The sequence below is a fragment of the Elephas maximus genome, chromosome 6 (assembly GCF_024166365.1).
Source record: "Elephas maximus indicus isolate mEleMax1 chromosome 6, mEleMax1 primary haplotype, whole genome shotgun sequence".
NCBI lineage: Eukaryota > Metazoa > Chordata > Mammalia > Proboscidea > Elephantidae > Elephas > Elephas maximus.
In genome coordinates this window covers 105,365,739-105,379,212 of record NC_064824.1, presented here as the reverse complement: position 1 = coordinate 105,379,212, position 13,474 = coordinate 105,365,739, and the positions used below count along the sequence as shown (strand labels likewise).

Sequence of the window (13,474 nt, the reverse complement as noted above, 5' to 3'; positions counted from 1 at the left end):
TTATCTGTTTGATCCACCGACATATCCTCTGCACCTAGAACTGTGATTAGGTCACGCAGATGCTCAATAAATATTTATTTAATGAATAAATAAATGTCTATTACCAAAAAATAAAAAAACCAAACCCCATGCCGTCGAGTCGATTCCAACTCATAGAGACCCTATAGGACAGAGTAGAACCGTCCCTTAGAGTTTCCAAGGAGCGCCTGGTAGATTCGAACTGCCGACCCTTTGGTTAGCAGCTGTAGCACTTAACCACTACGCCACCAGGGTTTCCAAATGTCTATTACGTGGGATTTTTAAGCAAATTACGGCAAATGAATTGGAAAGAATATCACGCAATTTTTAAAAATAAAGATTTAGAAGATTATTTAAAGGCATGCTAAAATGATTATAATATTGCTAGATTAAAAAATCCTGTTACAAGATAGGATTATTTTTCACAGTATATTTATATATATAAATGTTGACACACAAAAAACAGATTGTTACTATTCTTTCACTATACAGGATGCTAGTAAGTTTGGGCATCTGAGCTGTTTGGAGAAGGATCCTATATGACAGAAAAGCAATGAACACAAAAACCAATTGCAAAGAATACAGTTGCAGGTGGCTTCTTTTGCCAGAGTTGAAATACCCTTACTTAAAATTTAGTTACAACTGATACAAGATTTGGAATGTCTTACTAATGACAAAGCCTCCCTTTAGGGACCTCAAATGACCTCTGGAGGCCAATTAGCTATTCTGCTTCTAAAAAAAAAAAAAAGGACTTTTTAGTGAGAAGTTTAGATCAGGTTACTGCAGCCTTCAAAGGTGGCTCCTCTGCTGAGTCTAAAAGTTCTCATGCAATCTGCTTCAGTCCAGACTCATGATTCAGCATCCGCAGTGCTCCCGGTGCTGGTACAGCTGACAGGAGCTGTGGTTTGTGCAAATGCCAGGGAGCCCCGTTGCCGCGCCTGATTTAGCATTTCTGCTCACTTTCCACAGCATTAGCTTTTAGGGAGATTCAACACACCCCAAGATGCAGTCTAAGGCAAGAGCTGGTAGAAGAGTAAGAGGAATATATGGAGGTTTTTTAATCCGTGCTACAAAATTCAAAGGCCGGAACACACATCAAATTACAAAGGTGCCCACTGTTAACTGGACAGTTAATGAATCCTCAGAAATGCCATGGAGGGTATCAGACTAAATATCTCGGTTCTCTATGCCACACAACTCAGCAAAGCCACACATGAAAGGTGCCACTTTTATGTGACACTAGTTAGCAATCTAGAAACAAATCAAATAACGTCTCACTACTTTGTTTCCCTCTGTATCCTCTCCCATGCGCATGTTATCCAGGGATACTGCTGAGGCTCAGTGGCACTTTTGACTTCCTAAACATCACAGTCTCTCTCTGTAGCCATGCCAGGGATTTCCCCTCTGACTGGTGGAAATCACTGTGTTCCTTACCTACAAATAACCTCTCTCTTGCTTTAATCTAAACCCACTTCCTTCTGTTCCTCCTCCCTGAAGAGAACAAAAGTTAATCTCCAACTGAAGGAGATCAGCCCAATTACCTTCATATTATGCTTGGTGGCATGATCAGTTTTTTTTGCCCTCTCTCTGCCTGAATGTCTTCATTTGTAGAACAAGAATAATAATATCCATAGGGTTATTGTGAAAACCAAGAGAGGGATCACTCCCTAAATCTTCCTCCCCACCTGTCCTCTTCCCTTTGGTCTACTTGGGTACATCAGTTGGACTAAAAATCGTTCTAACAGCCCCTTCAGTGTTATAATTCAGATTCTGTGTACCTGAGCCTGGTTCTGCCTTATCTACTACTTTAAGCTGCAACCTGATACGTAACTTTATAGGTCTTGATACTGTTCACTTACGTATATATAACCAAAACAATAAACATTTCTTTATTGGCCTGAATATACAGATTTTGTATGTTATTTCAAACATTTGTAAATCCTAATAAATTTCTTGTCATTAAAATAGTACCCCTGTATACAAGGACCAGTGACTTTCTTGAGACAGACATCAAAATAATGTAGTACACTTAACAGTTCTGATTAAGTATACTTATCCTACAGAATTTCCATACAGTATTAACCATACCTTAGAGAGCTGCGGTTTTCCATTTTCATAGTGAATCTCCACATAATCAGAAGACAGCAAACCACTACAAAGGAAAGAAAATAGAGTGATTTCTGTACCAAGGGGCAGGTAAAACACAAATAGCTACAGTCCGCAGTAGGCTGTAAACAGTTTATCATCAAGAGTTTCAGACACTATCTAGTAACAAATCATTCCTCGGTCTTAAAAAGACACAATCTTGATAATTTAAGGGTGAACGTCTTTTATACACACTATTCGTCATTTGTTTGATATGTTAATTAATACGGAACCAACTAAAAAACAAGTAACAGGAGAAAACCGGCCCTATAAAAATTCCACAGCTATCCTCTAAATAACTGGAATCTCATAGAACATAATCACTGAAGAATACTATAGAACGGGCATTGGCAATTTTTTTCTGTAAAAAGCCAGATGGCAAATATTTTAGGTTTTGCAGGCCACATAGTCTCTGTTCCAGTAACTCAACTCTGCCATTGTAGCACTAAAGCTGTACGAAAACAAATGAGCATGGTTGTATTCTGATAAAACTTTATTTATGGACACTGGAATGTGAATTTCATATAATTTTATGTGTCATGAAATATTATTCTTCATCTGATTTTTTCCAACCATTTAAAAATGTAAAACATTCTTAGCTTCCAGACTGTACAAAGTGAGGTGTGGCCAGATTTGGCCAGTGAGCTGTCATCTGCCAGCTCCTGGTACAGAATAACCATTAAGAAAACAGACTTTGAAGTCAAACAGATCAAGACTTAAAATCTGGTCCAGTCCCTTAGTAGTGGTGTGACCACAGGTGAGTTACATAACTCAGCTTTTACATGTACCAAGTGGACATGATAAGAGTATAAATCTCATAAGACACTGTGAGGATTAAATGAAACCACACATATGCAATGCTTGGCCCAGAACTCAACACTGAGTAAATGCTCAGTAATGGGCAGTATGGTTGTCACTGTTTATTTTGACTCACCTCCCCCATACGGTATGTAAAATACTAGGGAGTCCCTGTGTGGTGTAAATGGTTAACGGACTTAACTGCTACAAAATGTTGGTGGTTTAACTACACCCAGAGGAGCCTCCAAAGAAAGACCTAGTGATCTATCTCCTAAAAGTCAGCCATTGAAAACTCTGTGGAGCACAGCTCTACTCTGACACACACGGGGTCACCATGAGTCGGAATCAACTCAACAGCAACCAGTTAACGAGCACTGGACTGTTAGGGCATCTGGGTTCGTGTCTGAGCTCCACTAGGATTAATAATAAAAAAAAATTAAGTCTGAGCTCCACTAGGATTAATAATAAAAAAAAATTAATGATAGCAACCGATAATTCACATTTATTGACCACTTACTACTAACCAGATATTGTTCTAGGGCTATAAAGATATTAACTCACTCAATCCTAATAACAGCCAAAGGACAATAGAAGGTTCTACTAGGAGCCAGATGAGTGCCCTTTAGGCCTTCATTTCCTCTTCTGCAAAACAAAGGGCTGGAGCAGAAGATTCCTCAGGTTCCTTCCTGCTCTGATATTCTGATTTTCTATAATTCTGCCTGATGGTAGGATTTCCTGTTAGTAAATTTTGATACTACTTCTTCAACTGAAGTATGAGCAGACTCAATGATTTAGCGTCATTTTGACAGCTACATCTGATACGGTTCTAAAATGGCCCAGTGAGGAGGGCTGGAAAGACGTGACTTATAGCCAGCCCACAGACAGCCAGTGGGAGCCTCAAATATGCCTGAAGGTTGTCTTCCGCTAACCTTTACAACACAGAAATAAAGCAGATGCAGGTACCTTAGATGTGTTTTTCTATTGCAATTGCTAATCAAGTGTGTAGCTAGCAATGATTCTTCTCTTGAAACTAAATTATGGTATGTCTACTCTTTTTTACTCATTCTCTGGTAAAAATCTAAGCAACAGTAAAGGTAATGACAATGCATAACTCAATATACTTGGGAATACCTGGCAAGGTACAGAAATTTCTTTCATTTCTAGTTAGTCAAGTTAGCTTCTGGCAATATGAACATACATAAGCAGGGCTGTTGATGGTAACGCTCCTCTGAGGAAGGCTTCCCCAACACCAAGAGGCAGAGAGGTTTCACTAACTGCATTCTAATTACCTCTCTCTACAGGTAATTTATTATTTCCAAAACTCTCGACCACACAGTCATTGGAGCATGTCTAAGAAGTGAAAACAGAGTTATTTTAGACCACTACTTTTGCTTGTAATTTCAAGGGCATATTATAGCATCCTATCATTAACTACCAAATCTAATAAAGGTCCCTTTAATTATCCTATTTCCCCCTTTGAAAGGGTCTCTTCCTCTGTGGACATACCTATTTCTAGTATTTCCGGCACTTGAGAATCTTAAAAAGAATAAAAAACAGCTACTTTTCTGGGAACTTGTGACAGACCCTGAGACAGCCACACCACCATATCTCTGACTTCTGCCCCTCACCACACCACTCCATTTTCCACCTGTTATAAATACCACGTATCCCCATTTATCCATCCTGTCTTCCTGCCTGACCACACAATCCCTCCCCTGACACTGCTTCTTTCACTCACCATAGCTCATCACGGGTCCCTGGATCCTAGCATAATGCCTAGAACACAGTAGGACCTCAATCAATATTTGCTGAATGAGCAAATATCTACCAACACCTACTACATGTCAGTCCCATAACATGTGCTAGAAAGTCAAGAATGCAACTGTCTGAAATTGGAACTAAGAAAAATTTGCATAAATGTATGAGATTAGTCATCTCACCCTAAAAGATTATTTGTCATCTCCCTGAAAGTGAAATTAAGGTTAATTAAAATGTAATTTGTTAATTACAAAAGTCTTGAAGTAATGTTGAAATAACAGACCTTTGGGTAACTGAAAAGAACACTGTCAAGGAATAATTGAATAGTTAAGTGCACAGTGTGTGTCTCCAGTCCCATCCAGCAGAGAAAGAATAGGCAATCTAAGTCTCTGTATGCCTGAAGCTGAGCTATCTGGCAATCCCTGCTTAAAGATGCTCTGCAAGCCCTTCCCTCCACCTCTGCTCTCTGTAGTTTCCCTGGTAGTATTTCCTGCTGGGACCAGAATGTTCTGACATGCCAGTGCTGATCCATTTGGCAATCGTGGTCCCAAGCATAACTTGTCATTTTACTTTGTTGATCAGCCACTTGGGTGTTTGGTTCTGAACAGCCTAGTCAGTCCTGTGAGAACTGATATAAGGGAGTTTCTGAACATCCCAAATTCTGAAATAAGCATCCTTTTTCTAATCATTTAAATTACAGAAACCTATACACCATCGCTGCTACAATGCTTCTTATATAGGTTACCTGGCAAAAGAGGAGGCAATCTTTGGAAGTAAAGGGATAAATGCAGGATGGCGGTTCAAAGCCAGGCAGGTGAGAGACATCGGGAAAATCAGAATGAGGAAACACTCTTGAACTCACTCACTCTGCACCTTCATGGTGAATGTACACCACCAAGGGAGTGAAAAGAACATGAACTCTGGCGTCAGGCTGAATATGACTTTTCTCAAAACGTGAAGGACAAGAGTAAGCATCTCAGAAATGCTCAGCAGGAGAATGTTAAGACTATTAACCCATGGCAGATGAGCCAAGAATCAGTTCAATGAAGTGGGCGGTGGCAGAAATAATACTATGTATCCAGAAAATACCACTTCATTTTCTCCTTCCTGGCACTGTAAGACTACATTTTGCATCTTCCTCAGCAGTTAGGTTGGGGCCAAAAGATTGGATTTTGGCTAATGAGCTTTAAGGGGGAAGTGACATCTGCCCCTACAGTAAAAAAATGAGCCCTGATGGTTTCACCCAAGAAGTCTTTTGCCACCCCTTTTGACCAAATCTCACATGTATTCTTTTAATGACAACAATGCTAGTCGCTGTGAAGGTCTTTGACCCCAAGGAGCTTAAAGTATAGCATTGTGCAATGAAGTACCCAGCCCACTCCCTCTTTAAAATGGAAGCATCTCTATTTTTCATTACACACGTAAAATATTTAACATATAATATACTGTACATGTAATGAGGAGAGGCACAGAATTTAAACTCAATACATTCATATGAGCATAAGCTTGTAACCTTATGATACTGCTTCTGTCTTTATATTGATTTACTTTTATAAGATAATTTTTTAACTGTCATTTTTCTAAAGTTTTAAGAAAAAATTAGACCCATTCCACCTAAAACAGTTTTTGTACCAAAAGTTGATTCAGCTAGAAAATACATATTCCTTTATACTCCTTTGGGTGTAAACAATACAATAAGACTTAAGCTGTGCTAAATGATGATAGACATGGAGAGGCTGGGATTTAAAAGTATAGAAATGGTATGTTAAGTGGGTTAAAGTAACTATAGGTTGAATAGAGGCTTTGTGTTAAGTCAGAAGTAGATGGTATGCTAGGCAAGGCTGGGCAACGTGGGCATATTTCATAGGCATGGAGCTACAGGCAAGAACACTCCTAGCATGAGCACAATGTAGGGACTGAAGCTTCTTTCAGGATCACAACGGGAATTTAGAAAGTTATTAAACCACATGAGAAGAGAGGTTGCAGCAGAAATTTCAATGTGTGGGCATGCTTGCATCTCACAGGTGATAGCTCTATGTGCTATAATACAGTTAAGAAAATCCTAGTTTAATGAGGACAACAATGAACACAGGCAGGGCTGCAAGTTAACAGATAAGAAAAAAAAACACAAATCCATTGCCATCAAGTCGATTCCAACTCATAGAGACCCTATAGAACAGAGTAGAACTGCCCCATGGAATTTCCAAGGAGTGCCTGGTGGATTCGAACTGCCGACCTTTTGGTTAGCAGCCATAGCACTTAACCACTATGCTACCAAGGTTTCCTGTCTTAGTCATTTAGTGCTGCTATAACAGAAATACCACAAGTGGATGGCTTTAACAAAAAGAAATTTATTTTCTTACGGTAAAGTAGGCTAAAAGTCCAAATTCAAGGCTTTCTTTCTCTGTCAGCTCTGGAGGAAGGTCCTTGTCCTCAAGCTTCCCACGGTTGAGAAGATTCTCAGGCACAGGGACCCCAAGTCCAAAGGATGCACTCTGCTTCTGGTGCTGCTTTCTTGGTGGTATGAGGTCCCCAACTCTCTGCTTCTTCCCTTTCCTTTTATCTCTTGAGAGATAAAAGGTGGTGCAGCCCACACCCCAGGGAAACTCCCCTTACACTGGATCAGGGAGGTGACCTGAGTAAAAGTGGTGATACAAACCCACCCTAGTCCTCTTAGCATAAAATTACAATCACAAAATGGAGGAACACCACACAATACTGGGAATCATGGCCTAACCAAGTTGACACATATTTTGGGGTGAACACAATTCAATCCATGGCACTAACAGACAAGGGGTGGGGGTAGGGGGGGAAGGAGAGAAATAAGGAATGGGCTTCAGGTGATGTAAAAGTTAAGGACTCCCACCTAGCTGACTTGATCTACCAATAAAAGTAGCCAGTTGAGTTTCCTTCTGAGGAGGTGGCAATGATAGAAACATCTTTAATTAAAGAGACACAAAAGATGTTTAATTTCTCTTCCACAACTTGAAGCCAGACCATATGAAGAAGCCAACACAGTCCTTCTTTTCACAAAGAGATATCAGTATCTCTGCAAATATACCAGTAATTTTGAAATGTTCTATGACAGACTCATGGTTACTCTCACAATCTAGTTTTGCCCCCACGTGCCATAAAACAACGAAAATATTAAACACAGAGAAAACTGAATCTAACCAAAAATGGCATACTTTTTGAACACAGTGACACATGAATGAAATGCTTTTATGATGAAATTTCAAATCTACTAACAAAGTCCATATTATAAGATACTCCCCCCGCCACCCAGTGCCACCGTTACTGGATATTACTAACTTGGGCTCTCTTCTGATATGCCAAATACTTATTTATACAACTATTAAACCAGGCATCACACGTAGTGATATTGCAGAGAATAGCTATAGATCCATTATCAACTTTGCTTTCTGATAACCTTGTCCAGAAGGAACAACTCTCCTCCAAGTCCAGCTCTTGCCATGCCCTAAAACAGGAAATCTCTACTTCTTTCATTTTTCGGTTTATACAGAAAAAAAAAAAAAAAAAACTTCACATTTGTTTATATAGTATTCAGTTCTTTCCACATATTGTGAAATGGTCAAAAGAATAAAAAAAAAAGAAGCCAATGGAAAAATTATCAGAAATAATAAGCTAAATAAGGTGCTAGTTACAAGGTAAATATGCAAAAATATAATGCTTCCCTATGCGCATCACCAAAAACAACACAGAAATAATCTAGGGAAAAAAGTTTCTACTAACAATGACAAAGATGACAAATTTTACATATGTGTGTATGTGTAGATGTCTTTTTATTACTACTAACACAGTTTGAATCAGGCAGGCGCTCCTTGGAAACTCAATGGGGCAGTTCTACTTCGTCCTATAGGGTCGCTATGAGTCAGAATCGACTCGAGGGCACTGGGTTTTTTTTTTTTTTTTTTAACACATAGAGACTTGTCAGGGCAATGGTTAAGCACTTACCCAAAAGGTCAGCAGTTCAAATCCACCAGCCCCTCCTTGGAAACCCTATGGGGCAGTTCTGCTCTGTCCTATAGGGTTGCTATGAGTCAGAATCAACTCAGTGGCAATGGGATTGACTGACTGAACATACATACATACATGAATGTACACACACACATACAAATAAGCTAGAATAGACTTGGGTTTAGATAAATATAAAGAAATGCATATATGAAATAAACAGCAAATCCCTATGAAGAAACATAAAAGAAGCCATGACTGAAAGAATCACAGTCCCTGATTTTCTGTGGGAACACTCAATATCACAAAGATGTCTATTTCTCTCAGTCTATTCTACAGGTTTAGTGTAATTCCAAACAAAATCTCAGAAAGTTTTTTAAACTTGACAAAATGATTTAAAGTTTTTCTTAAAGAATAAATGCTTAAGACTAGGCAGTTTTTTTAAAAAAAAGGAATAACAAAAAGGAACTTATGCTACTACTGTAGTAACTAAAGACAAAAGGCACTGACCTGATTTGATAGTCCAAATGGGTAGAATTAAAAGTCCAAAAAAGAGATTCAAGTTTGCATCAAAAACTTAACATAAGATAATAATGGCATTCTTAAATTAACAGAGAGGAGAATAAATGAAGTATAAATATGTTTGGGAGAAGTGACTAAACATTTAGGTAAAGAAAGTTAGATCCCTACATCTCATCTTACACCAAACTAATTCTATGTGCACTAAAGGTATACAGGCAGTCCCTGGATTATGAACAAGCTCCATTCCTAAGTCTCTTTAAGTCCAATTTGTACATAAGTCAGAACACTTAAGTATGGTTCATATGTAATGTCAGTTAGTCAAATGTTTGTCTTAGTTTATAGTATATAGTATACCTTTCTATGCATAAAAAAAAATTTAAAAACACTGCCAGATAAACAAAAACATCTTTAATATAGCAATACGGTAACAACGTTTTGATGTGTGTCACAAAGTAGCGCCCGTTTCTTATTATGATCTATTGTATGTGTCTCAAATTTTTATATAATAGGCTTTATGGGGATTGGTTCGTAACATATGGGTTTACACAAGTCAGACGTTTGTAACCCAGGGCTTGTCTGTATATGTTTTTAAATGAAATCAACAATTTACTACAAAAATATAGTTGAATACTAGGGAGAAGGGGCCTTTTTAAGCATAGTATTAAACCCGGAAGAAAAAAAGTAGATCAGACTATAAAAGACTTTTAAACTTCCATGAGTTTTAAAAAAACAGCATAAACAAAATTTTTTGACAGCCTGAGAAAAAAATATTTACAAAATATGTGAAAAACAAACGGCTGCTATTCTTAACATAAGGCAAACAACCCAAAAGAAAAGTGGGCAGGCAATTCACAATATAGAATGTATAATATGCAATTCATGGAAGAAAACAAGAAATATCAATAGTAATTGCTCATGCACAAATACACGAAATTGCTAGTAATAAAAGAATTATAAATTAAAATAACCACAACAGACCATTTTCACCCAACAGTTTTGAAAATAAAAATGAATGGCAGCAGCCAGAGTTGGCAGGGGGCAGAACTGGCACTCCACACATCGCTACTGAGAAAGTGAATTACTTTGCCTTTCTAGGGGACAAACTGGCAATATGTATCAAAAGGCCTAAAAGTGTGTTCACACTTTAACTCACAAGTTCTACTTATAAGGGCCTCCTGAGGAAATTACTGGACAAGAGCAAATATACACACGCACGTGCACACACACACAGCTATTGTCTGCAGATGATGTAAATGTGGGAAGAGGTCCACCTTGTTAAATGAAGAAAGCAAATGAAAGAATACTATGTTTGATAAAGTTTTAAGGTATGTATATACTGTGTTGGGTATACATGTATATATTCACATACAGAAAAAGCCTGGACAGATACACACCAAAATTGAATAGTAGGTTGTTGCTTACGGGACTGTTGAAACTTTTTCTTTTCTTTTTCTGCTTACCAACATGTTTAAAGTTTCTGCAATGAATATATAAAAAAAAAGTTTTTGCAATGAATATATAATTTTTTTTTAATAAGAAGCCACAATAAAAAGAAAGACAAACATAGCACCTTTAAGAAAGAAATTAATTAATTAATGACTAATTTCAGGTCCAGAGAGGAGAGCAGCCACAGACATTTATAATAACACGATAACACCACCAACCATGCAGAGGGCAGCGAGCAGTCAGCCGGCTGCCTCTCCTTCCCTCAGCTCAATGCAGTGGACATTCACTGAACACCTGCCGTGCTGGAGGGAGTGGGTGAGGACAAAAGGAGAAACAGAACACAGAGCAGATCCTCAAGGTGATTATAATCTTAGAGCTAAAATAAAACAAGACAGCAGGTACCCTAATAGCATAAACAGTAAACAAAGAATCAAGTAGCCCCCAAAGGGGAAATTAATTTCAACTAATATGATCAGGAACTCTTCGATAAAGAAACAGGGTCTCTGCAAGCTCCATGACACAATTTCGAAAGGTAAATGTGAGCAGGAAAGAGAAGACCATATAGACAGGGGCCAGTGCATGCAAATACATGAGATACAAAAAAGCAGGAGGGCATATTCAAGGGAGAGCCAGAAGTCCAGTTTGGGCAGGGCATCAGTTATAAGAGGGGACAGTGTTGAAAAAGCAGGTTCGGGGGGAGATAGTAAAAAAAAAAAAAATCAAGGGCATCAGTTGTAAGAGGGGACAGTATCGAAAAAGTAGGTTCGGGGGGAAATAGTACACAGGCTTAATTAAGGAGTTGGAACCTTCAAAGGAAAGCGTCCTCCAGGACCAGGAACTCACAACTTGGAAAGCCAAACATGGCCCTCCCTTACAGAAGCTGAAAGTGAGTAGTGCAATCTCTGTCTGGAGAGGCTGAGAGACCTTAGGGCTTGGGAAGGGCTGAACACAAATAAGGTTCTTTTACTGGGTCAATTAAGGCCCTCGGCAAAGTAATTAATGTTAGCAGCAGGAGAGAACAGCAAGAGAAAAGCAAAGACATTAAGAAAAGGCTTTTCCACATATGCAAACCTGTAACTTTAACTTTCCTTCACTCATTCAATTAATGGCTGAAGGCTGAATGAGAGAAAAATAATAATAATAAAGCAGATTAAGGTTAGAAAAAGAAATGATTACTAAAGATTAAAGATTATTCTATTTTTACTTAAATGTTTCCATTTCTTTAAATAGTTTCACTTTAAATTACACACGGTGTTTTTGTCATTAACTGCCATCAAACCAGCCCTCAACTCCTGACAACCTCATGCAAAATGGGATAGAACCCTTGTGACCCATTGGGTTTTCATGGGCTGATTTTTTCGGAACTAGATCATCAGGCCTTTCTTCCTAGAAAATTACAGATTATTGGCCCTTATATTTGTTACATAAATGCTGGTGAATATTTTACAATTTTATGCTGTTGTAAATAGTTAAAGGAGAAATAAGATTTCTGTATAACAACCATGATAGTCTTATTGTGTACTTTCTTCCCTTAAGTGGTATGAATGGTTAAGTGCTTGGCTACTAGACAAAAGGTTGGTGGTTCAAGTCCACCCACAGGCACCTTGGAAGACAGGCTCGATGATCTGCTTCCGAAAGGTCATATCCTTGAAAACCCTATGGAGTGTAGTTCTATTCTGCACACATGGAGTTGCCACAAGTCAGAATTGACTCGACAGCAACTAAAAACAACAACCAAGGAGGAGCTTCACACTTTATCCCTCCTGCGTAGCCCCCAGCCAGGGCTGGTAGAACTGAAGATACAAGGACTTTACAGAGTGAGCTCTCAACAGACATGCTGAAGACAAGTCTCCAGAGGCTCTTTAAGCCTGTCACCCTAAATTTATCTGTACTAGTCAAAAAAAAAAAAAAAAAATTTTTTTTTTTTTTTCTAGTCAGAAAGCTCTCTCTGCAATCATGGTATTCTTCATACATATAACACAGGGATGTTTAGAGATGATGATCATGGTCCTTCCTGAATATTAGATATGTTTAGGAAATTATCACAATGTAGCAATTAGAAGCATACTTCTGCAGTAATAGTAAACCAACAAAGCAGATAAGAAACACAACACAAAAGAAAAAAAAAAAAAGAGGAGGAGGAGGAGGAAGAGAAATTTTTAATGGCTTTTTCTGAAAATGCAAAATTACTATCTTAGAAAATAGTACCAATGTTTTCTAACTACTTTTTAGAAAAAAGGTCTTCAAACTCATCCCACCTTTTGATCACATTGTATGGTATAAAAAGTTCAGCTGTTACCCAAAAGGTCAAGAGTTCGAATCTGCCAGCCGCTCTTCAGAAACCCTGCAGGGCAGTTCGACTCTGTCCTATAGGGTCATTATGAGTCAGAGTCTACTTGATGGGAATGGGTTTGAGTTTGGGCCTTCAATCGTTAGGAGAAAAAAGTTATTATTTGCCTAAAGCCCAACTAATTTCTCTAATCAAAAAGCTTTTATTCTTCCTAATTATGTACCATTTCGAAATAACAACAAGATAACAGGCCTCTAAAAACTAAAGAATTTATTGGAAAAAACCACCATTTGCTTATAGCTTCTTTGGGAGAGGGATCTCTTCAAATTGGCATGGATTTTCAGACTGAGTGTAATTTACTAGCGTGCTCACTGGGCCATTTTCATTTTGCTCACTGTCTTAGCCCTAGTCATGGAAGAATGACAGAACTAAACAGGCACCCAGGACCTGTTTGTCAGTTGAATGAATTAATGTGAATTAATGAATGAATGGGTGAACAGGAATCAGCAGATCCAAATCCCA

The 13,474-nt window shown here is 38.3% G+C and overlaps 1 protein-coding gene across 1 annotated transcript in view; it reads right to left on the bottom strand.

The window, feature by feature from the left end:
• ADAM23 (ADAM metallopeptidase domain 23) overlaps positions 1-13,474 on the bottom strand; it is a 167,995-nt gene that overhangs the window by 83,337 nt on the left and 71,184 nt on the right. Inside the window, exon 4 of the mRNA XM_049887978.1 lies at positions 2,107-2,170. Within this exon, the coding sequence (XP_049743935.1) occupies positions 2,107-2,170 (64 nt within the window). The remainder of the gene's footprint in view (positions 1-2,106; positions 2,171-13,474) is intronic.